General features: G+C 35.5%; 1 protein-coding gene across 7 annotated transcripts in view; it reads left to right on the top strand.

Moving 5' to 3' along the window:
* The window catches only part of RPS6KA3 (ribosomal protein S6 kinase A3), a 116,112-nt gene that overhangs the window by 4,107 nt on the left and 86,702 nt on the right, over nucleotides 1-25,303 (top strand). For 2 of the 7 annotated variants that reach the window (XM_045995199.1, XM_045995196.1), the window contains exons 2-4: nucleotides 20,348-20,465; nucleotides 20,627-20,720; nucleotides 21,698-21,734. The exons of 1 other annotated variant lie outside the window; for it this stretch is intronic. Coding sequence is in view for 1 of the 6 variants with exons in the window: in XM_045995202.1 (XP_045851158.1) it covers nucleotides 47-88 (42 nt within the window). In the remaining 5 variants the exon portion in view is untranslated. Of the gene's footprint in view, nucleotides 1-46; nucleotides 89-20,347; nucleotides 20,466-20,626; nucleotides 20,721-21,633; nucleotides 21,735-25,303 lie in introns of all 7 variants that reach the window. 4 more of the 7 variants (XM_045995198.1, XM_045995197.1, XM_045995200.1 and 1 more) reach the window with 4 other exon arrangements.

Raw genomic sequence — 25,303 nt, 5'->3', positions numbered from 1 at the left:
TTATTAAGTTTCTTCCTTTTCCTGTTTCATTTCTACCACCTTTCAGGTTTTTTTCTTTCCCCCAAGTGAAGATCTGAGGAGAGGACAGGTATTGTTACATGTCAACTGTCAATAGTAACTGTGACACATTACTGAACACTTCACTGTTTTCAGTGATTATGATATAAGATGTCAGTTTTTGTTAAACTAGAATTTAGGGAAGTTTGCTTTATTTTGGCAGCTCTTCCTGTACCTATTGGATTGATCCAAAATGTGAAACTTCTTTGGTACATTTAAATTAAGATAAAGGGATAAACTTAAAGAAATGAGTATAGGCAGACTCTGCCTTTTCTTTAGTATGTTTCTGGAAATCACAATGAGTATATTCTACTTTTATTTAAGGAGAGTGGCATAACTGGGATGTGCACTCTCAACCAAGGATGCGATAATCAGTAATTATAGATCAAAAATATAGCAGATCATTTATCAGAAGTCTGAATTGCAGAATTGTAAAGATTTTTAAAAAAATCTATCACACACTGAAACATTCATACCATTGTGATCATTGACAAGATTTGCTCTGGAGTTCCATACTCAGGGACGTGTGATATAACAGGCTGTGAATGTTGGGTGATGTCAAGGGCACCAGTTTCCCAATGCAGACTGGATGCTTTAGACCCAGTGACTCAGATTACTGTGTACAACAGTGACATCTTGGTGGTCTTTTGGTAATGCATTAGTGTGATAGAGCTCAGTTGTTTATCTGTTTTAGTGGATAACAAGTTTTAAAGCATTGGAATGAGATTGTGCAAATCTATATATTATACATGCAGTTCCCCAGTTCATGTAATAGAAAATAAAAACAACGAACTGCATTTTTATACTTGGCATTATATGTCTTCCTATACCCCTCTTCAGATTTGATATAGTTTCCTATATCATTATCTGAACAATTAGCAGATCTCATATATTCCAGTTTATCAATTTAATACCAAATAACATAAAACCAAAGTAAAACGGCTGTAAATGTTAGTTGTTGTAAAATGTGTAGAGTTAAAAAAACAAAAACAAATATATGCACTTTATGAAGCAGATTCAGGATGAAATCTATCCATATAAGACATAACTATTATTTTATACATTTGGCCTATTTTAAGCAAATACATTAGTTACTAGCAATTAAATATTTCAGTTTCACTTACCTCCTTAAAATTTAGAAGGTACTTTTTTAGATAATTTTGATGTATGGGGAAGTGTTAAAGAACATAAGCTTTGGAGCCATAAAGACCTGGGTTTGAGTCCTGGCTCTGCCACTTAATAATTAGTAATCTTATACAAGTTGTTTACTGTCTCTATGCTTCAACATTCTAATCTGTAAAATAGGGATGAAATAATATCTACCTCATAGGGTTGTGGTGAGAATTAAGTGAAATGATAATATATGTAAAGTACGTGGTTTGCTGCACGGTTTCAGTGTTTAATAAATAATATAATGAATCATCTCTCTAATAGAATTGTCTTGAGGAAGCTCTGTGTTTTTCCTCTGGAGTAATTTTTTTCAGAATCAAGCAGAACAATTAAAAATTACTTGTTTGATCTGTTTAAACAAAGCCATTATTATATCTGAATATAATTGTAAGGGTAAGGTGAATGCATATCTCTTGAATCTTGTCTCCCTTTTTGTATTGTTCCCCTCTTCAATATCATCTTTAAAGGGGAAAACAGATAAAGAACATTTGAAGAATACGTGTGGAAGAAGGAAGAAAGGAAACATTGGTCAATTTGGGAGGCATCTCACAGTCCATAGCATGTGATTGTTTAGCAGTGTTTTTTTCCTTTTAGTGATATATAAGATAGTATATTTCATACGTGATAGCATCTTACAATTGATGAAACCTGGTGTATCCTGGATGTCAACTTCTTGAAGGAAGTCTGCCCTTGAAGAAATAGATAAAGTCAATATATAGTGTTAATAAGTAGAATTTTAATTTACTTTTTAAAACATACCAAAACAAAAGGTGCACACCTTTTTATATTTTAGGATCAGTTCTATTAATTTCACTTTTAGAGACAGAAATTAGTATGGCACACCTTCCCCATTACTCTAAACACATTTATTTTGCTTATTTGAATATGCCACGAGTAACTGGATTTTCCTGTCTAAAAATAGACTCCTTTGGATTTGATCTTTTATGTGGTATTTGTACTTAAAGAATTTGAAATAGGATATACAGTATTTTTAACAGACAAGTCTCTGGACATGTTAAAGGTGTATCTATCTATGCCCCAGAACCATCTCTGCCATGCAAAAACAAACAAAACAAAGGAGCATGACATAATCAAATAAATTTGGGAATTACAGAGTTAAACAGTATTTGACCAATGTCTTTACCTCATAAGTTCTTACCACTTTTAAGGCGATATTATACATGATGAATCTGCAAAAAGGATATAGCCCACAGCATTTGAGACTTGATGTTAGAACCCTTTTTTCATGAACCATCCATTGAAGTCTCAAAGGACACAAGTGCTTTGCAGAACAGTTTGAGCAGTCTGATAACTATAGTAACATGATCCAGTATTGCCTGCAATTGAGCTGTTACGTTTAATTGACTGTATCAAAGCTTTTTTCTTTATCAAGAGTTTTTGTTTCATTTTGAATTGAAATCTTTTAAATTTTATGATTTTCCATCTTATAATAGACTAAACATTTAAATATAATAATTTAAATGAAAGTTTTAGATAACTTTTTTATCCCATATTCTGAAAATTAATTGTTGTATTCTACCTTAATATCAAATTGTTTGCCCCATTAAGTGGACCCTGCATTGACTTGCTCTGTAACTTACATTTCAAATTCATAATTATTACGAACTCTCTCCTATCATTTGGCAACTTGATGCTGCCATCAGTCTGTCTGTCTCTCCCACTCTCCTTTTTAAACTAATTGCTTCTAACTTGCAGTTACTAGAAAACAACTAGGGTTAGTGATACATTGATGCAGTCATTTTTAACTTGGGAACCTTGCTACTCCATCTTAAAAAACAGTTTACATTTGCAGCCTATCAAATAATGCAAAATAGCATCCTCACCCTTTTGGGATCTCTGCCCATCGTATACACATACCTCTGGGGTCAGTTGTATTTGGACATATTACCTACTAATAAACAGTGTTTTATGCTTCAACATAACATTGACCAAATCGCTCAATCACTGGCATTACCGACTGTGCATATTTACCTTCCTTTCTGGAAGGTGTCAACTAGAAAGGAATGTGAATAAGCTAAAGAAGAGGGGGCTATAAGACAGAAGGCTAGCCTACCGTCCCACCTGGAGTCAGGTCTCCACATTGTCTTGGAGTTTTTTGGTGGGATTTTTTTTTCCCCCCTGAAATAGGTCTAGTTTCCTGACTGTTAGCTACCCTATATTTATATGTAAATCCAAAAGCTCTTTTATACCTCCTGTCATTCTTTTCCTCTATTAGTATAAATAGAATTACAGCAGTAGCATAACTTAAATCAGATTTCCCGACTTTAGCTAATATACCCGTGGTATCTTACATACCTAGTTATGTTTAATCCACCATGTAAACTGATTTTTATAATCTTCTGTATAATAATGATCTCGTCTTCAGACTTGACCTGGTCATCTAGGTTTCTGTGAGCTTGCCTCTAATCCTGTGGTCCACAAAGCTTGTTATAGGAAACTTGGTTCAGTTATTTGACATGTGTTAGTAGCAGATGCAAATGACAGCCTGAAGCAAAAGATGATTTTGGTGTAATAGGTTGAAGTGCATCTCACATACAGTGTTTTGGGAGAAAACTTCTCTCCAGAAATCTTGTAGGACCTGTACTAAAAACCTCAGTTACTCAGAATGTTATTTCAATTTTTTACATTTAGGAGCCTGAAAACAATATAAAATAATAGGAAGGATTGACTTTAAAAAACAAAACAAAACAAAACACCATAACTTCTAAATCGGCATCATTCAGTAACCACTAGCTGCACGTGGCTATGAAGCATTTGAAATGTGATTAGTTTGAATGAGGAACTGAATTTTAAATTTAATTTTAATTATTTTAAATTTAAATAGTCACCTGTAGCTATTGGCTACCACATTGAACAGCACAGTTCTAAAGGTTATAGGATTATTACAATTTGGACTTTTTCTATACCAGTGTTTTTCAGCTCTGCCTTCTATTATTTGTATTTTTAAATTAATAGGCTAAAGCTTTTTCTAAATGAAAAAATACTGTGTTCTTTCAAATTAAATGTAAATTAGCTTTGTCTTGTTCCTCACCTACCCTGAAGATTTTTTATAAGCCCTACTACATGGTATGAGCCCTTCAAATCACCATTCTGCACTTTCTATAGTTTTGCTAGTTTTATAGTAACATTTCTCATTCAAGTGATAACACCAAGCACTGGGGAAATTTAGCTCTCAAAAAATGTTATATTTTGTTAATTATAATGTGCTAATTAATACTAGAAAAATGGATTGATGCATCTTGTAGATTAACATTTACTGAATGCCCTCTCTGACTAGATACTGTGTATATCAACTTGAGTGAGGTAGACATAATTCTTCTCAACCTACAGATGAGGAAACAAGCCTAGAAAGGTTAAAGAAGCTGTTCATGGTTGTACCACTAGTTATTAGAGGATGCAGGATTCAAACCCAAGTCTCAGATTGCAAATTCCATTGACTTTCTGCTAGACTGCCATGCTTAAGTTGAGAACAGCATGTGGGTGACTCATTCTCGATGAAATCTCCTACAGGGGAAAAGGTTCTCAGTGGTTTGCATGAGAATATATTTTTATGGGAATGTACAGGTAGAGTTAGAAAAGTGAAATTGATTCAACGCTCTCCAAATACATTGTGAGTTAAATAGGCTTTTGTGAGCTAGCCTGAAAAACAGCATTTGTGACATTGTATGAGAAACTGTTTTGGGATTTCTAAACGGCTGTCTTACAAATATTTGAAACAAAAACTATAGTAGTTTTCCAAAGAAAAGGGGTGGGGGTGCTGTCCAGATATTAGTTAACATCTCTTTATATAGAAGTCCCTAGGTATGTATGTGTTTGGATAACTGTGCTCTGTTTTTGAATTGCTCTTCATTAAATCATTACCTCTCTATATTTGCATCTCTTCAGAAAAATCTATTTGATAATCCCTCAAAGTGTCAGAGAATAGGATCTTACTCAACCTGAAAAAGTTACCATTTATCTTGCTATAGTATAAGAAAAGGAAATTTGTTGAAAGTTTACATGATCCTTGGTGGGATTTTCCCCCTTTTTTTTCAACCTGTTAGGTTAAATAGCCCTAATCTTTTTTCAAAAATTGAGATAGGATTTACATACCACAAAATTCACTCTTACAAAGTATACAATTTAGTGGGTTTTAGTATATTCACAAGGTTCTGCAACCATCACCACTATCTAATTCCAGAACATTTTTATCACCCCCAAAATAAATCCCATCCTCATTAGCAGTCAGTCCCTATTCCTTCTTTCCCCCAGCCCCTGGCAACCAATAATATACCTTCTCTACATATTTGCCTATTCTGGACATTTGATATTAATGTAATCATATAATATATGGCCTTTGTGTGTGACATCATTCATTTAACAATGTTTTCAAAGTTCATCCATGTTATAGCATGTATCAATGCTTCCTTTTTATGGCTGAGTAATAATCTGGTGTATGGATATACCACATTTTGTTTATACATTTGTCAGTTCATGGACATTGGGGTTGTTTCTACTTTTTGGCTATGGTGAATAATGCTGCTATGAAAATTTTCTATCAGGTTTTTTTGAACATATGTTTTCGATTTTCTTGGGTATACACCTAGGTGTGGAATTGCTGTGTCATATGGTAAGTCTGTGTTTAATATTTTGAATTACTGACAGATTGTTTTCCAACTTGCTTAAACCGTTTTATATTCCCACCAGCAGTGTATGAGGGTTCCGGTTTCTCCATCTTCTCATCAACACTTGTTATTGTCTTTTTCATTATAGCCATTGTAGTGTGCAAGAAGTGGTATCTCATTGTTATTTGATTTGCATTTCCCTGATATCTAAGGATGTTAAGGAACTTTTTGTGTTCTTATTGTCTATTTGTATACATAATTAATTCTTGTGCTTATTTTTTACTGATCTGGAGACTTAAGTGGAGTTTTTGCATTAATGCTTTTAATGGAAGATCCTTATCTATGTTATATTGTGTACAGATCTTCCTTGACTTAAATAGGATTATGTTCCATCATAAGTTGGAAATGCATTTATTACACCTAACATACTGAACATCATGGCTTAGCCTAGCTTACCTTTAACATGCTCAGCACTTATGTTAGCCTAGAGTCAGGCAAAATCATCTAACATGAAGTCTATTTTATAACAAAATATTGGATATCACATGTAATTTATTGAATACTGAAAGTGGAAAATAGAATGGCATTAAGTGTATTGGTTGTTTATCCTCATGGTCACATGGCTGACTGTGAGCTGCCATTCCTTGCCACTGCCCAGCATCATGAGAGTGTATCATACCAACGTATTGCTAGCCTGAGAAAAGATAAAAATTCAAAGTGTGGGTTCTACAGGATGAAATTAAATAATCACTTTTGCACCATTGTCAAGTCGAAAAATTGTAAGTCAGACCGTCATAAGTCAGGGACTGTCTACATAGTTCTTCAGAAAACTTAGTTTTAATCTGTGCTTTCAAAAGATTTTTTTCTTTTTATATGGGATAAATTTAAAGTTTTTCCTGGAACACTGATTTTCCAACTGGGTCAGTAGAGCCCTGTGTTCTATGGAGATACCTTATGTTACCTCATCACCCGGACCACCTCTTTTCCCAGCCAGAGCAGAGTTTCTAGAGGAACGCAACAAAGAGGTAGTGTTAATTATAGAAAATTATAGCAAGAAAGCAAAAATCAAAGCAATGATATTTTTATTACAGTCTCCTCAGTGTTAGACTATTCTATAGTTTCTTATTTAAAGCAAGCATACAGGAAATAATTGAAAGTCAATCAAAACCACAGGTCTAGATTCTTAGAAATTAAATTCTAGTCAATGAATAAATGAATTCTTTCCAAGAATCCATTTCTTAAGTGAGATATACAGGTGTTTCATTTAAAGAAGTAGGAAGATGCAAAATAAAGTGTGTTTGCCTCCTTTCCTTCAAGTTCCTACTGGCTGTTGGTATAAGCAGTAAGGGGGGGGATTACTTGAAGAGAGAAATGTCACAGACAAATTAAAAATAAGATTTCCTGGGGCACCTGGCTGGCTAAGTCAGTGGAACATGTGACTCTTGATCTCAAGGTCATGAGCTCAAGCCCCATGTTGGGTGTGGAGCCTACTTTAAGAAAAGAAAAAAAAGGATTTCCTTTGGATTATTTACCAAAAAAAGCTCATAAATGAGGGTTTTTAAAAAAGATTTTATTTATTTATTTGAGGGAGAGAGAATGTGAGAGAGTGTGAGAAAGAGCGCAGTGGGAGGGGGGAGAGGAGAGGGAAAGGGAGAAGCAGGCTGTCTTCTGAGCAGGGAGCCCAACATAGGGCTCCATCCCAAGACCCTGGTATCATGACCTGAGCTGAAGGCAAATGCTCAATTGACTGAGCCACCCAGGCACCCCTGTAAATGAGTTTTAAAGTGGACTTTTCCCCCTGGCTGTTCTGAGCATGTAAAGTGTATTACTAGGTGATGATGAATGAAATAGGATTATTTCCTATTTCCTATTTCCTATTTCCTATTATAGTTTAAAAGTACTGAGGTAGACAGGCAGTTAAAATAATATGAAGCAAGCTAAATTAGCCAGGAATGTTATAAACAGATATAATTGGAACTTTAGAAGAAAATTATGATCTATAATGTTATAGCAGTTTTCCATAGTGCATTTTTAAGCATAGTGTGGAAGATTAGAAAGTAAATATTATTACCCCTGATACCCAGTAAAGTTCCTTTTAAAACACACATACACACAAAGCAAATAAATGTTATTTTCTTCCTTTTTTTAAAAAGATTTTATTTATTTGACGGAGGGCAAGCACAAGTAGGGGGAACAGCAGGCAGAGGGAGAAGTGGGCTCCACCCTGAATGGGCAGCCTAATGTGGGGCTTGATCCCAGGACCCCAGGATCATGACCTGAGCCAAAGGCAGACGCTTAATGACTGAGCCACCCAGGCACTCCTAAATGTTCTTTTCTTTTTTCTTTTTTTTAAAAAGATTTTTATTTATTTATTTGACAGAGAGAGAGAGGGAGAGAGCATGAGAGGGAAGAGGGTCAGAGAAGCAGACTCCCCACCAAGCAGGGAGCCTCTAGGATCTCTAGGATCTCTAGGATCGTGACCTGAGACAAAGACAGTTGCTTACCCAACTGAGCCACCCAGGTTCCTCCTAAATGTTATTTTCAACATAAAAATTAATCGCTTGGAGGAGACTTCTGGTTCTGTCAAGTTGGAGGAACCCTATCCCTCCTAGGTCCTCTTTTACAACTAAAACCCCTTAGATAAAAACACTTCAAACAAGTACAGGAACATTGTGAAAGATGGAAAGAAGAAGGGAGACTCCCTACAGACTTTGGGACTCAAGGAATGACACAAATAGTGAGTTCCTTGGTGGTTTTTTTTTTTTTTATTGCCTCCCATATATCTTTGACAGGTCCTGTAAAAGCCTCCAACCTGAACCACCAATAGACACAGTGGATGAGGAAAGGGTAGCCTAACAATAGTAAATTTTTTTGATGTACTCACCCTCCTGTAGCCAAACACCATAGAAAAACCCCACCTTACTCCAAAGAAGCAAGTGGCAGTGCTTGAATTCCTCCACTCACTGATGTTGACTGTGCAGATCAAGGCCCAAATCTCCCATTGCCTGCCTAGCAAAAGCAGAGAGCACTCTGATTTCCCCCTGCTGGGTGGTTTTGGCAGTTGAGCAGGAATCTGATCTTCCCATCCCCCACCCCATGCCACCACCTGCAGAAGGAGGTGATGATCTCACTAAGGTAGTGTCAGTGTGGTCCAGGAGCCAGCTGAGCCTCTATCCCAATCTGGAAGCAGTGAAACTTACCATGGTGAGGCAGGTGTAGTCCCCACTAAGTCTCCCCTTGCCCTCTGTCAATGAGGAGCTGAGCTTACACCTTCACTTAAAATCAACAAGGCAGAGCAAGATGGTTGGAGGTGGGCTAGTCATTCTACTTCCCTTCTTTACTGATGTCATTGGGGTCCAGTGGGCAGCTGAGCCTTCCTGCCTCGCATCTGGCATCTACAAGGTAGAACAAAATGGTGGATTGCAGGGCTGGTTGGCACTCCACTTCCCCCTCTTCCCGTCCCTGTTCGTTGGGCCCTTAAAGAAGCTGAGCTTTCCATTCTACCTTATAGCAGCAAAGCAGTACAAGTCAGTCCTCTGCTTTCTCTCTCCCTATTGGCAGTGTGATTGATCAGGTAGATGAGCTTGTAGCCCTACTCAGAAGCAGTGTGATGGTGCAGCTTGGTGTCCCACTTCCACTGATACCAAAAATGGAGCTGAACTTCCATCTCAGTGCTGTTCAAAAAAGCAGGAGTAATTGTTTCACTTTGCCAAGGTGGTGTCAGTGGGCCCAGCAGGAAGCTGAACATAAACATTTACCTTGCTCTTGTACTACATTTCACCAAGTAGACTGCCTGCTAAAAAATGATTAGGGGCACCTGGGTGGCTCAGTGGGTTAAAGCCTCTGCCTTCAGCTCAGGTCATGATCCCAGAGTCCTGGGATCGAGCCCCGCATTGGGCTCTCTGCTCGGCAGGAAGCCTGCTTTCTCCTCTCTCTCTCTCTGCCTACTGGTGATCTCTGTCAAATAAATAAAATCTTTTAAAAAATGACCAAACAGGATCTAGGGTTTTCTCTCTCCAAAATTGTCCATTATACAGTTGAAGATCACTGTACTAGGAATCAGGAAAATGACAACATGAATGAGAAAAAAGTCAACAGCTACCAACACAAAGATGCTTCAGATGTTGGAATTATCTGACAAGGATTTTAAAGGAGCCATCACAAAAATGCTTCCATGAGCAATCAAACACATTTGAAACAAAAAATTATCTTAGAAAAGATATAGAACAGAATATGGAAACTTTAGAACTGAAAGACACAGTAACTGAAATAAATTTACTTCATGGGCTTACTAGGAGAGTAGGGATAACAGGAAAGAGTAGTTTTGAAGATCAAGCAACAGAAATTACCTAATTTGAACAACAGAGGGGAATTATTAACAAGAGATTTAACATCTATGTCACCGTAGTCCAGAAAGTGGAGAAAAAGGGTGGGCCTGAAGAAATAATGGCCTAAACATGCCCAGTTTGACAAAAGACAAAATCATGGGGTTCATGAAACTGAACCCCAAACAAGATAAACCCAAAGTAATCCAGGCCCAGACACCTCAGAATCAAACCTTTGGAAATGAGAACTTGTTTAATGGGTTTGGAGTTTCAATTTTGCAAGATGAAAATGTTTTGGGGATTGATACTCAATAGTGTCAATATATTTGACACACTGAGCTGTACACTAAAAAGTGTTTAAGATGGCAAATTTTATGTTGTATTATACCACAATTTAAAAAAAAATTAATTAAACTAAAAGCAAAGCAAAGAATCTTGAAAGCAGCTAAAGAGAAATGAACTATTACGAATAAGGGAACAGTGATTCAAATGACAGCAGATACCACATTAGAAACTATGGAAGCCAGAAGCAAATGGCACCATTTTTCAAATGCTGAAAGAGAAGAACTGTCAACCCAGAATTTTATACCCACTGAAAATATTCTTCAGGAATGAAGGTGCATTCAAAATAGTCTCAAATGAAGGAAAGCTAAGAGAATTTATCTATATATTTGTCAGAGTCTTTTCAGACCCTGAAATAATTACTACAGATAGTTCTTCAAGCAAAAAAGTAATTTTAGAAGAAGGATCTGGAATATCAAGAATAAAGGAATAGTATGAATTATACAGTCTTTTCCAGAAAATAGAAGAGGAAACACTTCATAACTCACTTTATGAGGTCAGTATTACCCTGAAACGAAGACCTAAAGACTATAGAAAAGAAGGCTATAGACCAGTATCCCTCAAGAGCATAAACATAGAATCCTCAACAAAATATTAGCAAAAGAAATCAAGCAATATATGAAAAGAACCATACACTGTGACCAAATGGATTTTATTCCAAGGATGTAAGACTGGTTCAATATTCAAAAATCATTCAATATACTCCACCATATTAAAAAGGAAGAAAAATCACATCATGTTAATAGTGCAGAAAATGCATTAAACTGAATTAAACATTCATAATAAAAGCTCACCAAACTGCAACACCTGGATGGCTCAGTCATGAAGCATCTGCCTTCAGCTCAGGTCATGATCCAGGGTCCTGGGATTGAGCCCCACATTGGGCTCCCTACTCAGCAGGAAATCTGCTCCCACTCCCCCTGCTTGTGTTCCTCTCTTGACGTCTCTCTCTCTCTCTCTGTCAAATAAGTAAATAAGATTTTTTAAAAAACTGATCAAACTAAGAATAAAAGGGAACTTCCTCAGTTTGATAAATAATATTTACACACAAAAAAAAAACCCACAAATAATATCATACTGAATGGTGAAAGACTGAATGCTTTCCTCTTAAAATCAGGAACAAGTCAAGGATGTCCATTCTCATTATGGCTATTCAGCCTAGTCCTGGAAATTCAAAAGGTAAAGGAACTAAAATATCTAATACAAGATAAAAATAAAGTGGAAGGATCCACCCAATTTTAAGCTTCAGTAATCAAAATTAACACTTCAGTAATCAAAATTCTGTGGTATTGGTAAAAGGATAAACACATAGGGGCTCCTGGGTGGCTCAGTCAGGTTGGATGTCCAACTCTTGATCTCAGCTCAGGTCTTGATATCAGGGTTGTGAGTTCAATATAGAATGTGTAATTAGACCCATACAAGTACAGCCAGTTGATTTTTATCAAAGATGCAAAATTAGTTCAATGGAAAAAGGATAGATGGCCTTTCCAACAGTGGTGCTTGGAGCAGTTACACATCCATGTGTAAAACAGTGCTCTTCAACATCACACATTATACAAAAACTAATTCAAATGTGTCATGAGGGAATTAAGGTATACTTACCTTTATGAGCAATGAGTAATGTATAGAATTGTTGAACCACATTATTGTACACCTGAAACTGATTGAACACTGTATATTAACTATACTGGATTTAACACATTTTTTTTAGATTTTGTTTATTTATTGAGAAACAGATCACAAGTAGACAGACAGATGGCGGGGGGAGCAGGCTCCCCGCTGAGGAGAGAGCCCGATGTGGGACTTGATCCCAGGATCCTGAGACCATGACCTGAGCCGAAGGCAGAGGCTTAACCCACTGAGCCATCCAGGTGCCTGATACTGGATTTAAAATTTAAAAATTAGGAAAAACCCATCTGATTAAGAGACACACAAAAAAAAAATCTGAAAAAGTATCATGGATTTAAATGTAAAATATAGAATTTTTTGAATTTAGACCTAGAAGAAGCTTTTCAGGACTTTGGGCTAAATGAAGAATTCTTAGACCAGACACTAAAAACAAAATCCCTAAAAGGGAAAAAATTAGACTTTTCAGCCCTGTTAGGTCAATGAAAAGACAAGTTACAGATTGGATAAAAATATTTGCAAACTTGTATCTGAGACAGGGCTTCTATCTAAAATATATAAAGAACTCTCTAAACTTAACAGTAACTTAGGCTAAACAATCCATTTAGAAATCTGACAAAAGAGATGAGTGACATTTCAGTGAAGAGGATATATGGATAGTAAATAAGCATATGAAAAGATGTTAACATGGTTGGCTATCAGGGAAATTAAAATTAAAATCATAATGAAGTATCAGTACACACCTATTAGAACAGCCAAAATAAAGAATAGTGGCAATATTGAATGTTGATTTGGATCTGGACAGACTGGCTCTCTCATGCATTGCTAGTGGAAGTGTAAAGTGATGTAGCCTTTCTGGAAAAGAGAGTTCAGCTGTTTCTTTAAAAACTAAACATAAACTGGGGCGCCTGGGTGGCTCAGTGGATTAAGCCGCTGCCTTTGGCTCAGGTCATGATCTCAGGGTCCTGGGATCGAGCCCCGCATCGGGCTCTCTGCTCTGCAGGGAGCCTGCTTCCTCCTCTCTCTCTGCCTGCCTCTCTGCCTACTTGTGACCTCTCTCTCTGTCAAATAAATAAATAAAATCTTTTAAAAAAACAAAACAAAAAAAAAACTAAACATAAACTTACTGTATGACCCAACAGCCATACTCCTGGACATTGATCTCAGAAATGAAAATGAATGTCTGCACGGAAGTCTTTACACAAATTTTCATAGCTCTGTTTGTAATATCCAAACCTTAGAAACCAAATGTCATTCAGTGGGTGAATGGTTAAACAAACTGTGGTACATCCACACTGGAATGCTACTCAGCAACTAAAAGGAATGGATTATTGATACATGCAGCAATTTGGATGAATCTTAGGGGAATTCATATTCCATAAGTAATGTTAAATACTGTATGATTCCATTAACATAACATTCTTAAAATGATAAAATTGTAGAAATGGAAACAAGATCAGGCAACCACTGATCTTGTTGGAAAGGGGCAGGGGACCTGTACCCCTGGGGCAAATAATACATTATATGTTAATAAAAATAATAATAAGGGGGCTGGGGGAGGTGGGTGTGGTTGGTTATACAGGGGCAGCGCACAAGATCCTGGTGGTGATGAACTAACTGTCCAGTATCTTTATAGTGGTGGTAGCTATGGGAGCCTATAATGTGATATATTTCATAGAACACACGAGAATCTGTAAAACTAGCGAAATCTGAATAAGACCTGGGCTTTTTACTAGTACAGATTTCCTGGTTTTGACAGGAAGTTATGTAAGATGTAATCACTGGGTTAAAGTTATATGTGGCCTCTTATTTTTCCAACTTCCTATGAATCTGTAATCATTACTAATTTAAAAGATAAAAGAAGGGGCACCTGGGTGGCTCAGTGGGTTAAGGCTCTGCCTTCAGCTCAGGTCGTGATCTCGGGGTCCTGGGATCGAGCCCCACATCAGGCTCTCTGCTCAGCGGGGAGCCTGCTTCCCCCTCTCTCTCTGCCTGCATCTCTGTCTACTTGTGATCTCTCTCTCTATGTCAAATAAATAAAATCTTTTAAAATTTTTTTAAATAAAAATAAAGATAAAAGAAGTCAGCGCTAGATAAAATTCAGTGTCTGTTCTCAATTAAAAACAGTAAAACAGGAATAAAAGGGCATGTCTTTAATGTTATTAAAAGCAGTCTCAGACCAAGAGCCAGCATCATGCTTGATGGGGACATATTTTTAAGTCAATCTCATTAAAACTGCCTGCTGTTTTCACCTCTCTTTTACACTCTAGAAAGAGTTTGCTAATGCAATTAGACAAAATTAGAGTATTCAAGAGAATAGTAAAAGATTACTATTCATAAATGATATAGTCATCTGCTTAGGTAATCTAAGGATGCCACTAAAAAGATTCTTTAAAACTACTGATAGTCTCGGGGTACCTGGGTGGCTCAGTGGTTCAAGCCTCTGCCTTCGGCTCAGGTCATGATCTCAGGGTCCTGGGATTGAGCCCCGCATTGGGCTCCCTGCTCAGCAGGGAGCCTGCTTCCTACTCTCTCTCTGCCTGCCTCTCTGCCTACTTGTGATCTTTGTCTGTCAAATAAATAAAATCTTTAAAAAAAAAGAAACGGCCAAAAAACTATTGATAGTCTCATAAGGTGGTATTATACAAAATATATTCAGGAATCAACTAGTTAGAAATGGTAGGGGCACCTGGGTGGCTCATTTGGTTAAGTATCTGCCTTTGGCTCAGGTCATGATCCCAGAGTTCCAGGATCAAGAACTGCATCAAGCTCCTTGCACAGCGGGGAGTCTGCCTCTCCCTCTGCCCCTCCCACTGCTCATGTTCTCTCTAAGTAAATAAATAAAATCTTTAAAAAATGGTAATGGAAAAAAATCTTATTCAAAATAGTAAATTTTGGGATATTAACATAAAGGGCAGGAAGTTAAAAATTAGTTGCATTAAAGAAAACTTTGAACAAATTTAGAGAAAAGCTATGGTTCTTTAAATTACTTCAAATAAGATTTAAGGTTTCTTTTTTTCTTGTTTATATTTAAGAATTGAGGGTAACCTGTCTTAAATGAACGTTCTCAGATTTTTAGTTTTTTTTAAATTTCTTAAGCTTCTTTTAGTTATTTTACAGTTTATCTGGACAATTAATACTACCAATTTTTAGTAAAATGCACTTATTAATAGTATTCATGCTTAATACATGTGCAGCTAGGATTAATCATGGAGCTATAATTAGGAACTTTATCTTTGACTGTTTTTTCAGAAATAAATCTTGTTGCCAGGTTGTGTTTATACCCTTGGTAATTTTTAAATATGTATACACATGTTTTTTTTTAATGAGTGAGTCATTTGGATTGTGCTTTTCTAAGTAAATTCAACTCCAAACTTGTCTAAAACGCTTTGTGTTAAGATCCAGTTGATACTGCATAAATAGGAATTTTGCTTGGATGTTAAGCTCTGATTTATTGTGTATTCAAGCAGATCCCATTCTGTCTCAGTTTACTACTTGTAGGCTATTACTGCTGTCTTCATTTTGTTCATAAGGGTCTTTGTTTTTTTTTAAGATTTTATTTATTTATTTGACAGAGATCACAAGTAGGCATAAAGGCAGGCAGAGAGAGAGGGGGACGCAGGCTCCTTGCAGAGCAGAGAGCCCAGTGCGGTGCTCCATCCCAGGACCCTGGGGCCATGACCTGAGCGGAAGGCAGAGGCTTAACCCACTGAGCCACGCAGGCGCCCCCATAAGGGTCTTTAGAAGACTATATAACTTTAAGTGATTGTTGACCATTACATTATCAGTAACATGTTGGGTTCAGTTCAGCAGACATGCAAGCACCACTTGTTCTACCAATGAGGGAACAAGAGATTCAGGTCATTTTGCCACAGTGACAACAAAAGCTTGGGCTTTGAAGCCTATCATCATGGTATATATCTGTTTTAGGTAGGAGGTCTTCAGTAAGCCCCTGGAAACCAGAAGAAATCATTAGACTTGTTCCTTAGACTCTTAAATTAGCCAAACCAATTAATGCTTTAAAGAGTTATCTAGTACTCAGATTTTTTAGCTCTCAAAATGAAAGTGGACCCATTAGGATAAGGGACTCATCAGAATCCCCTCAAGTATTTGTATTCGTCATTTCCTCTGGCAAGGCGAGCAGGAGAAAAGAGAAACTAACACTGAACAACCAATACAATGAACTTTACCACAACCTCCAACATAACTAGTATCCAAGTCTTGTGGGTTAGAAAACTGAGGCTCATGTTAAGTAACTTGCCCAAAGTCACACCTATAATAAAGGGCAAAGTCAGGTTTTGAAGCTTAATATGTCAGACTCCAAAGCTCATGATCTTTATACTGTGATTTTTCCAGACTTGTCTAATCACAGGAATCATCTAAAGTACCTGTTTAAAAAATGAAATAATACCATGGGGCTTCTGGGACTTCTGATTCAGTTTTGGATAAGGCCAGGTAATGTATCACTACCAGGAATCTTAGGTGATTCTGATAATCAGACAGGTTTGGAAAATACTACCAACTCCATTAGAGTACTAAGAACTGGGACTTGACGGTATTAGGAAGGTAGGAATAGGTTTGGGAGTATATAGAGGAGCTTAAAAAAAAAGTTGACACTTAGTTTTCAAAACTGGTGAAATAGGAATAGTAAAGTTGGAGGCACCTTGCTGGCTCAGTCAGTGGAGCATGCAACCCTTAATCTTGTAGTTGTTAAGTTTGAGCCTGATGTTGGATATAGAAATTACTTAAAATCTTAAAAGAATAGTAAAATTGGATTGGGAAATTATAAAATTGATTTAGGTTCCTTACTCTTCACAGAAAAACAATGTTTTATTCTCTTTATCTTAATTCTTCTCTTTCAGGTAACAACATTTATATAATCATTCTTTGACATTAACCTTGTTTACACTTGGGTACACAGGCACCACTGAAGGATATAGGTAAAACTGTATTTTGAATGCAGATAGGAAAGAAGAAATTAGAAATAACATAAAGGGGCGCCTGGATGGCTCAGTTTAGTGTCCAACTCTTGATTTCTGCTCAGGTCATCATCTCAGGGTTTTGAGATTGAGCCCCACATTCTTGAGCTCTGCCCTGGGGTGTGGACCCTGCTTGAGATTCTGTCCTTCCCTTTGTGTGTCGCCATGCATGTGTGTGTGTGCGCCTACACAAACACACACACTCTTCTAAAAAGAAAAAAATAACATAAAAACAGCTTGAAATACAGAATCACTAATTTCCTCAGGCGTGAAAACTCTAGAAAATCTTTAATAACTTTAATCCTTAATGTTTAAGATTATAACAAGATTATAACATTCTCAAGCTGGAAGAGCTCTTAGATAACCACATATTTTATGCATGAAGAAACCACAACTCAAGAGAGGCTTAAGGATTTGCCCACAGTCCTGTGGCAAACTTTCAAATCCATGCTGCCCAAGGTTCCATCTCTTACGGATTGCAGATAAGTACCAGAAAATAGTGACTTTTCCACAGTCACACTGCTTTTTAGAAATAAATTTACTGGCAAATCATGTTTACCTTATATTCCCTACTTTGTTTATCTAATTTTATGGTTTCTTCCTTCTTTAAATGCCTGATTGAGAGTGAATATATTCAGGATTGCTTTTAGGAGATTATGCAATTTGAAATACTATGTCTGAACAAGAATATGTTAGAAAAATGAACCATTACCCTCTTGGAGTAGTGTATTTAACAAATGGGCACTTTCAGAACATGTTCTGTTATGGAGGACTCTAGATTTCTCTACTTTTGATTACAAAATTTTAGAAAATGAACAAAGGTAGATGTCTATACATGAATTCTAAGAGCATTTCTGTGTAGGAGTATGAGCTTTGGATTCAGACATGGATTCGGTTATCTTATCTGCAAACCTAATAGTTCTGTGATCTTGGAAAAATTACTAACTCAGTTTTTTCTTCCCTGCTATACATAATAACACATCTCATGGTTTATTAATGATTAATTGGGATTAAATGAAAGAATATATGTAACATAGCTAACCCTGTATTTTGAACAAAATAAGCATTGCATAAGTGATGGCTGTGGTTATTAGTGCCTTGAACTAGTGGGGTTTTATAAGAATTAATTTCTGAATGAATGCTTTATTTCTTTATTCATGTTCTTTATCATAATCAGAAAATATGATCTGTACAATTCCTGCTTTGAAGACTTTTGGATTTACTTTATGGTCTAGACATACTCTTTATGATTTTTCATAGATACTTGGAAAGAACCCATATTCTTTTTACATTATAAATTCAATATCTACGTGATCTAGTATAAATTACTTCACATGCTTTGTCCTTATTTCATTCATCGTACTAGCTGATACTAGTGTACTTAAGTTTCCCTTCCTGTTTTGTGTTTGTTCATTTCATGTTATAGTCCCCAAAACATCTTTTGTGTTTTGTGGTTAGTCTGTGATTAAATGTTTTAAATGACTTTTTTGAAAAAATAACATGTTAATTGTAGAAGATTTGAAAAATAGTGAAACATAGAAGCAAAAGAAAACATTTTTACTCTTAGTAAGAAATATCATTATTAAAAGATTTAAATGTGACCAAGAGTGGGGGTTTTAGATTCAGACTTGGGTTTGAATTTAGGCCCTGTTTATTAGCCTTAAGCACAATATTAGACTTTTTAATTTACTTGACAAATATTTATTGAGCACCTACTTTGTGCCAGGCATTTTGCTAGGGGCTGAGGATATAGTGCTTAAAAAGATTGACATACCCATCTTGGCTTAATTTCCTCATTTGTAAATTAGTGATAAGGCCTCACAGAGTTGTTAGAGGCATCAAAGGTGATCTATAGTACTTAACACTTGCCTGGTATGTGGTAATTGCTTAGTAAGTGATAGCAATTATTGTCACTATATGTATTAAAACTAATTACATTTTTAGTCCAAATCAGATGACCTTTTTAATTGGCTTTAGGTTTTTGCCTCTCATTTTATTTTTGGCCTTGATATTACAAACTCTTCCTTTTTCTTTATGCTTTTCTAGTCTTAACCTGTTTTGCGTTTCTCTTCAAAGCAATAAATAATTGTATGGGCTTTTTAACCTTTTAAAAAATAAAACCTGTGACTCTTGAAGTTTTTAATATCAAGTTTTTCAAACATATAGTATAGAATAGTATAGAGAGAATAGTAGTATAATGAACTACCATATTCCCATTACCCAGCCTCAAAGATTGTCAACTCATGGCCAGTCTTGTTTTATTTGTACTCCCCTCATTCCCACACATAACATTCTCTCCCCCACCCTCCAGTGGATTATTTTGAAGCTAATCCTAGGTACATATATTCAGATGTAAATATTTCATTTATATTTCTTAAAAGATGAGGACTTAAAAACACAAAACCACCATAACATCATCCCTCATAAAAATGTCAATAATTCTGTAATAGCATCAAATTCCAGTGAGACACTTTATTTATATTAGATACTTTAAACTTTACATTTCTTACATTATTTCTTTTGAAACGATTTCTATCATCTTAAATTTTTAATTCTTTGTGGCTTGTTTCTTTTTTTTCTTCTGACATATGGGTTGTTTTTGTTTGAGGAGGTTATGAAATACTAAAGAAAGAATTACAGAGCTAGAAAGACCTGGGTTTGAGTTTTGCTCTTGCCATTCACTAACTTTGCTGAGCCTTGGTTTCCTCATCTGTAAAATAGGGGTGATTATACCTACCTCATGTTCTTAAGGTTGAATGTGATGCTGTCATAAAGTAGTTTTTACAGTCTTTGCCAATTATTATCTTTTCTAGTGATTTGGACTGCAATAAATAAATACAGTTTTTGGTTATCATATGGTTTCTCAAAACATTCCAAAATTTATATTTATTAGCTAACTACTAAAAATAGTGGTTTTTAAATAATCCTTTTAGGAAAGAGAGAATTGAGAATTTTTCTCCCTTCTTCCACTACCTCTTCTATTTGGGTCTACATTAACTTAGGCTGAGATTACAAATCTTACCTTTAACTTCCTAATAAGTTTTATATTGTTTATATATTTATATCAACTATTTACTCTTCATTATTGACCCTTTCTCCATTAGTGGGGTTAATTATTTTATTCATTTGTTTGTAGATACTAGGTTGATTTCAGTATACTTCACCAGTTCCTCCCTACCTCAGTATTCTTAAGTTCTTATTTTATTCTCTTTCAATGGTCTAGGACATACCTTTGAACAATTTATGAAAAAAAGATACTACCAGGATGGTGAACTTTTATAAGACTTTGCTGATCTAAGAATAATTTCCTGTGACCTTTGTACATGAAAAACTAGGACAAGGTATATATTTCTTAGATCATAACTTTTCCCTTTCAACTCTCTGTAAGTCATTACTTCATTGTCTTCTGGCATTTTATTGTTGCAGAGGAAAAATCTGAGGTCATTCTGATTTTAGTTCCTTTTGAAAAATAACCTATTTTTTTCTGCTTGTATGCTTGTAGGATTATATCTTTATCCTTGAAATTTAAAAACATTTGCCAGGACATGTCTTGGTGTTGATGATCTCTGTTGAACCTTCTCAGTCTCCAGTCTCAGGTATTTTTTTTTTCAGAACTGGAAAGTTTTCTTATACTTTTGATTGATTAAAATGCTCTGTTTTTTTTTTCTTTAGGAACATCTGTTATTCATAGATTATTTCTGTGTCTGTCCTCCATAGTTTTTAAATCTTTTCTTTTTTTTTTTTTTCATTTATTCAAGTTTGTCCTCTGTGGCATGATTCCGTTTTCTGCAGTGTCGATTCTGATATTTGCTATTCACAATGCAGATTTAATTTTGGCTACTGTGTTTTCATTTCTTTATTCTTACCTCAACATATTCCTGTTTCATAAGCAGAATTCCCCGTAGGGGTACACTCCAAAAAAACATAAGGTGGATTCATGCCTAAAATGTATCTGTTTTCTGAGGCCACAATCACAAGACCATACAGGGAAAAAAAGCTTCTGAAAGGGTCCTCTAAAACTTAAAAACAGATATAACCAGAGGTCATTTCTACCCTAGTCTAGAAAATAGAACAGTCTTGAGTACTAGCAGGCCTTTAGTTGCTTGAGGAATAGCAAAGCAACCCATAAGAGCAACTTAACTAGAAGTAATGGATTTTTCCTATTATATTGATTGTACTTTTTCCTCATTATAAAAATAAAAAATATTAAATGCATGTAATTTTGAAAATACAAGAAGAAAATCCTATGACCCAGGTAACTGCTGATAAGATTTGATATATGTTTTGCCAGTTACATACACACATATTGGGGGGGGGGCACAAAATTGGGTCATGCTCTATAGTTTTGTATCCTTTTTAATTTAATATATTAACAAGCATATTTTTGCATCATTAATTTTTGAGGCCCTTATTTTAACCATTGCATAGTATTCCTACATATGAATAGATGTGTTATGATTTATTTAACCAGTCCCCTGTTGGTCATTTAGATTGTTTTCTATTTTTCAGTATAATGAGTATGATGAATATCACTGTACATAAGTCTTTATGCACATCTCTGATATTTCCTTAGGATAAATGAGGAGCTGATTCTTAATCCTGTCGTATTGGTAAGGATTATATACATTCCTTATTAAGAATATAAAATGCTTGTTTCTTATTGTTTCAATGTGATTGCATAGAAGATTCTTTGGATTCTGAACAATTTGATGGTATCTGAACTAAAATTCAAGAGAGGTTTCTCATGCCTCATCCTCAGCAGCTTCATGGGACTCCTATATGCTTTGGGCAGGAGAACCACTGCTGATTTCAGGGAGTTTGGAAGGCAGATATACTTGTGGGAACTTGAGGGTGATTAAAAAAGAAAATACAGTCCTTGCTCATTCCTACAGCCTGGTCTCCAAATTCGTACACCAGGCCTCTGGGCCCTTTCTTTTCCTCCTCCTTTCCTGTTATTTCATATTTCAGGCTCTTATTCTCTTTAAGGAATTCTTTTCTCCCCGTGTTCATATGTATATTTCATTTCTGCATAGGAAGATGTCAGTAGATGTTATTTCCTAGTAATCTCAAGGTAGCATATCGTCAGTCACAGATAGTTTTTTTATTTCTAGTATACTTGTACATGATGATCTCCTGCTGGACTCAAAGCATTTTTTAATATATTTTATATTTTCTTCAAAGGTATCAAATAGCAACCTGGAAATGTACATTGTTGTAACATACCATTACAACAAAACAATCTGTTAAATAAAGTTGCTTAAAATGAAATTTTTATTTAGTAAAATAGTTTATTTTTAACATTTGAGAATTTTCCTTAAAATACTTGCAAATACTCTAGAAATCATGAAATCTTCGTTCAGAATTACTGGTTTGAACTGTTCATCCTTTTTAAACCAGAAAGATGATTTTAGTGATAATCTCATACCAGAACCTTAGAAGTTATTTTGAAAACAATTCCTGCTGAAATGCAAGCTAAGAGTCTCCTTTGTCTGATTTGTTCTGATGAGATCCATATTGTACGTTATTCTTATTTTTGACTTTTACACATTTCAGACTAAGAGAGTAAAGCATGATTAGCATTTCCTAACCTTTTCCAGTATTTCACATAATATTTGCATATGTACAATCTGCCAAGCTCTGCAGTTTTTTGGCTGGAAGGCATAATGGTGGGATGAGAGAGGATAAATACATTTGCCTCACTTTTAAACTATTCTTTTTTGTCTGTACTCATTCTTTGGCCACATTGTATAAAAATATACCACACTTATGAATAATCTCTTTCACCCTGCATGGTGGGCAATTGGCTGTATTAAGTAGCAGAACAAGTATCTCAGCACTCTCCTGTACTTCTTTATTGCATTATGTCTCTAGAAGTTAACTGTAGAAATGTATATATTATACAATTCAGGCAAAAGAGAGGGGACAGAAAGTAGTATTTACTGAGCATCTGCTGTCCCTTGGTAGGTCCATTTAAGTACAACATCCCTGTGAAGTAGATATTATATGCATCTTACAGATGAAGAGACTGAGGCTCAAAATGTTGAGTAACTTACCCAAGGCCAGGTAACTATAGCAGTAAGTGACAGAGCTGGGGTTTAAACCTGATAAAGTGACATTTTCTTTAAATTAAAGAAGTAAGTTTTCTTATTTAGTAGGTACTGTTCTTGAACCTTAGGAACTATAGAAATTGCATATTGAGTTGGACTAATGGCCCATGTAACCTAATCTCTAGTGAAGCTCAGGGTCATTTTTCAAAAAGGAAACTTACTAGCTGCATGAGTAATTATGCTCATTTCTAACAGTTAATATTTGCATCATTGTTTTGATGAAAGGATACAAAAGGTTTGTTGAAGTAAAAGTGCTTTTTAAAGTAGATTTTTTTAAAGCTTCACCAATATGTAGGATAATGTTGTCTTTTATAGTTTCCTTAAATTGTCCAAAATTTTCAATATTTCCTAAACTCAGAAAGGAAGTAGATATTTTTGCAAAAGATAAGAGCATAAACTACCTTTAGATCATGTTTCACTTCATTTTTTTTTTCAGATGGCTTTGTTAGTATATTACTGTTAATTGGCTGGGTGAATTGTTTAGAAAAGAAATACAAGATTTGTGGATTACATGAAGATGGAAATAGCAAAGAGGCTGATTAGCAGATTCAGGATCCTTTTCATAGAGGCTGTAGGAGTCCTCTAGAGGATCAGAACTAGAAAGAGATGAGTCAGAAACTTAAAATTTAAGGCTTTATTCATGAGACTAAGTGTACCAACAAGTACACAGGGCTTAGTTGCAGTATAAAGAAGACTAGGATTTAACCAACAGAAAATTTAGCATGCCTCAGCAGTGTGTTTTGGGCATTTCAAAAATAATGCATATGTGAACTGCATTAATATAAGTTTATTATCTAGGACAAGGGAGGTGATATGCTCTTTACTCTGCATTGGTCATATTAAGGCTGGAATATTAATTGAATGCAGTTCTGTATACGACCCTTTAAGATGAATTGGGTGCATGCTCAGAAAAGAAGGTGGTCTCATCTATCTGAAAGGAATGTTTAAAGGAACTTGAGTTGCCTAGTAAAAAACAGACTCAGGATGGTTTACAGTCATAGGTGTAGATTTACTTCCTGTTATTTTGCAGATATAATACAGGCAAGTTAGTCATATATCAGTAATCCTATTAAAGGGAGTTTGTAGCTGAGGAAAATTACTATATAATGAAGAATTTTATCTAGGCTGCCTGGTGAGGTAGTACATTCTAGCCCTGATAGTGTTCAAATCTAGGTGAGAATGGCAAAGAAAGAATTGAAGCATATGATGTTTATTTGGAACAAAAGACTTTCAAGATCCCTTACCAATCACAAATGTTTTGATTCTAAGATTAAAGACTTTATGGAGTATTTTATCCTCATGAAGCTATCTCACCTTGTAATAATTTGCATTGGTATAGCACTTTATGGTTTATAAAGTACTTTCTTATAAGTTATCTCAGTTTTGAGTCTAACATTAACCCTTTAGGTGAACAGGGCAGTTATCCTCATTGTGAACAGATGAGATAATAGGCTAGGAGACAGTCTGAATTGTCCAGAATAATAAAGCTTCTAAGTGTCAAACCTAGGACTCTATCCCTTGTCTACCATTCCAAGTTTAGTGTTGTTTCTACTATAACAGTTGGCCTTAAAAGTAAGTTATAGGTCATAATTCTTGCTTTGTTGCATTGAAAATTGCAAGGAGCAGATGGTTCTCAAATTATACTCCCATGGAAAGTGTAACTGTAGCTCAGTTAGATGAAGGGTTTTAAAAGTTAAATAATTGGGAGCCATTTAGCATATCTTTCTTATAGAAAGAGAACTCTGTGTACAATTAATGAGAAAATCAGTTTGTGCTACTGGATGAATGATGGTACCATTCACTAAGATAGCAAGTATAGAAGTAGCAGATTGGTGAGCCATAAATGGGGTGACTGAATTTTGGGTGTAATTAAAATGGCTACCATTGGTTGTTTGTACTAAGCATCAGGCACTGTGATTAGAGTTTTAAATCACTTATCTCACTTAGTCTTTACCACAACTCTCTGAAGGTGAGACTTTTTCGTCTCTACTTCTCATATGAAGAAACTACAGCTTAGTTTGAATAACTTTTCCAAGGCTTCATACTTAGTTTAAGAGTAGAAATTTCAGTCT

Source organism: Meles meles, chromosome X (assembly GCF_922984935.1).
Source record: "Meles meles chromosome X, mMelMel3.1 paternal haplotype, whole genome shotgun sequence".
Taxonomy (NCBI): Eukaryota; Metazoa; Chordata; class Mammalia; order Carnivora; family Mustelidae; genus Meles; species Meles meles.
This window is presented reverse-complemented; position numbering and strand designations above follow the sequence as displayed.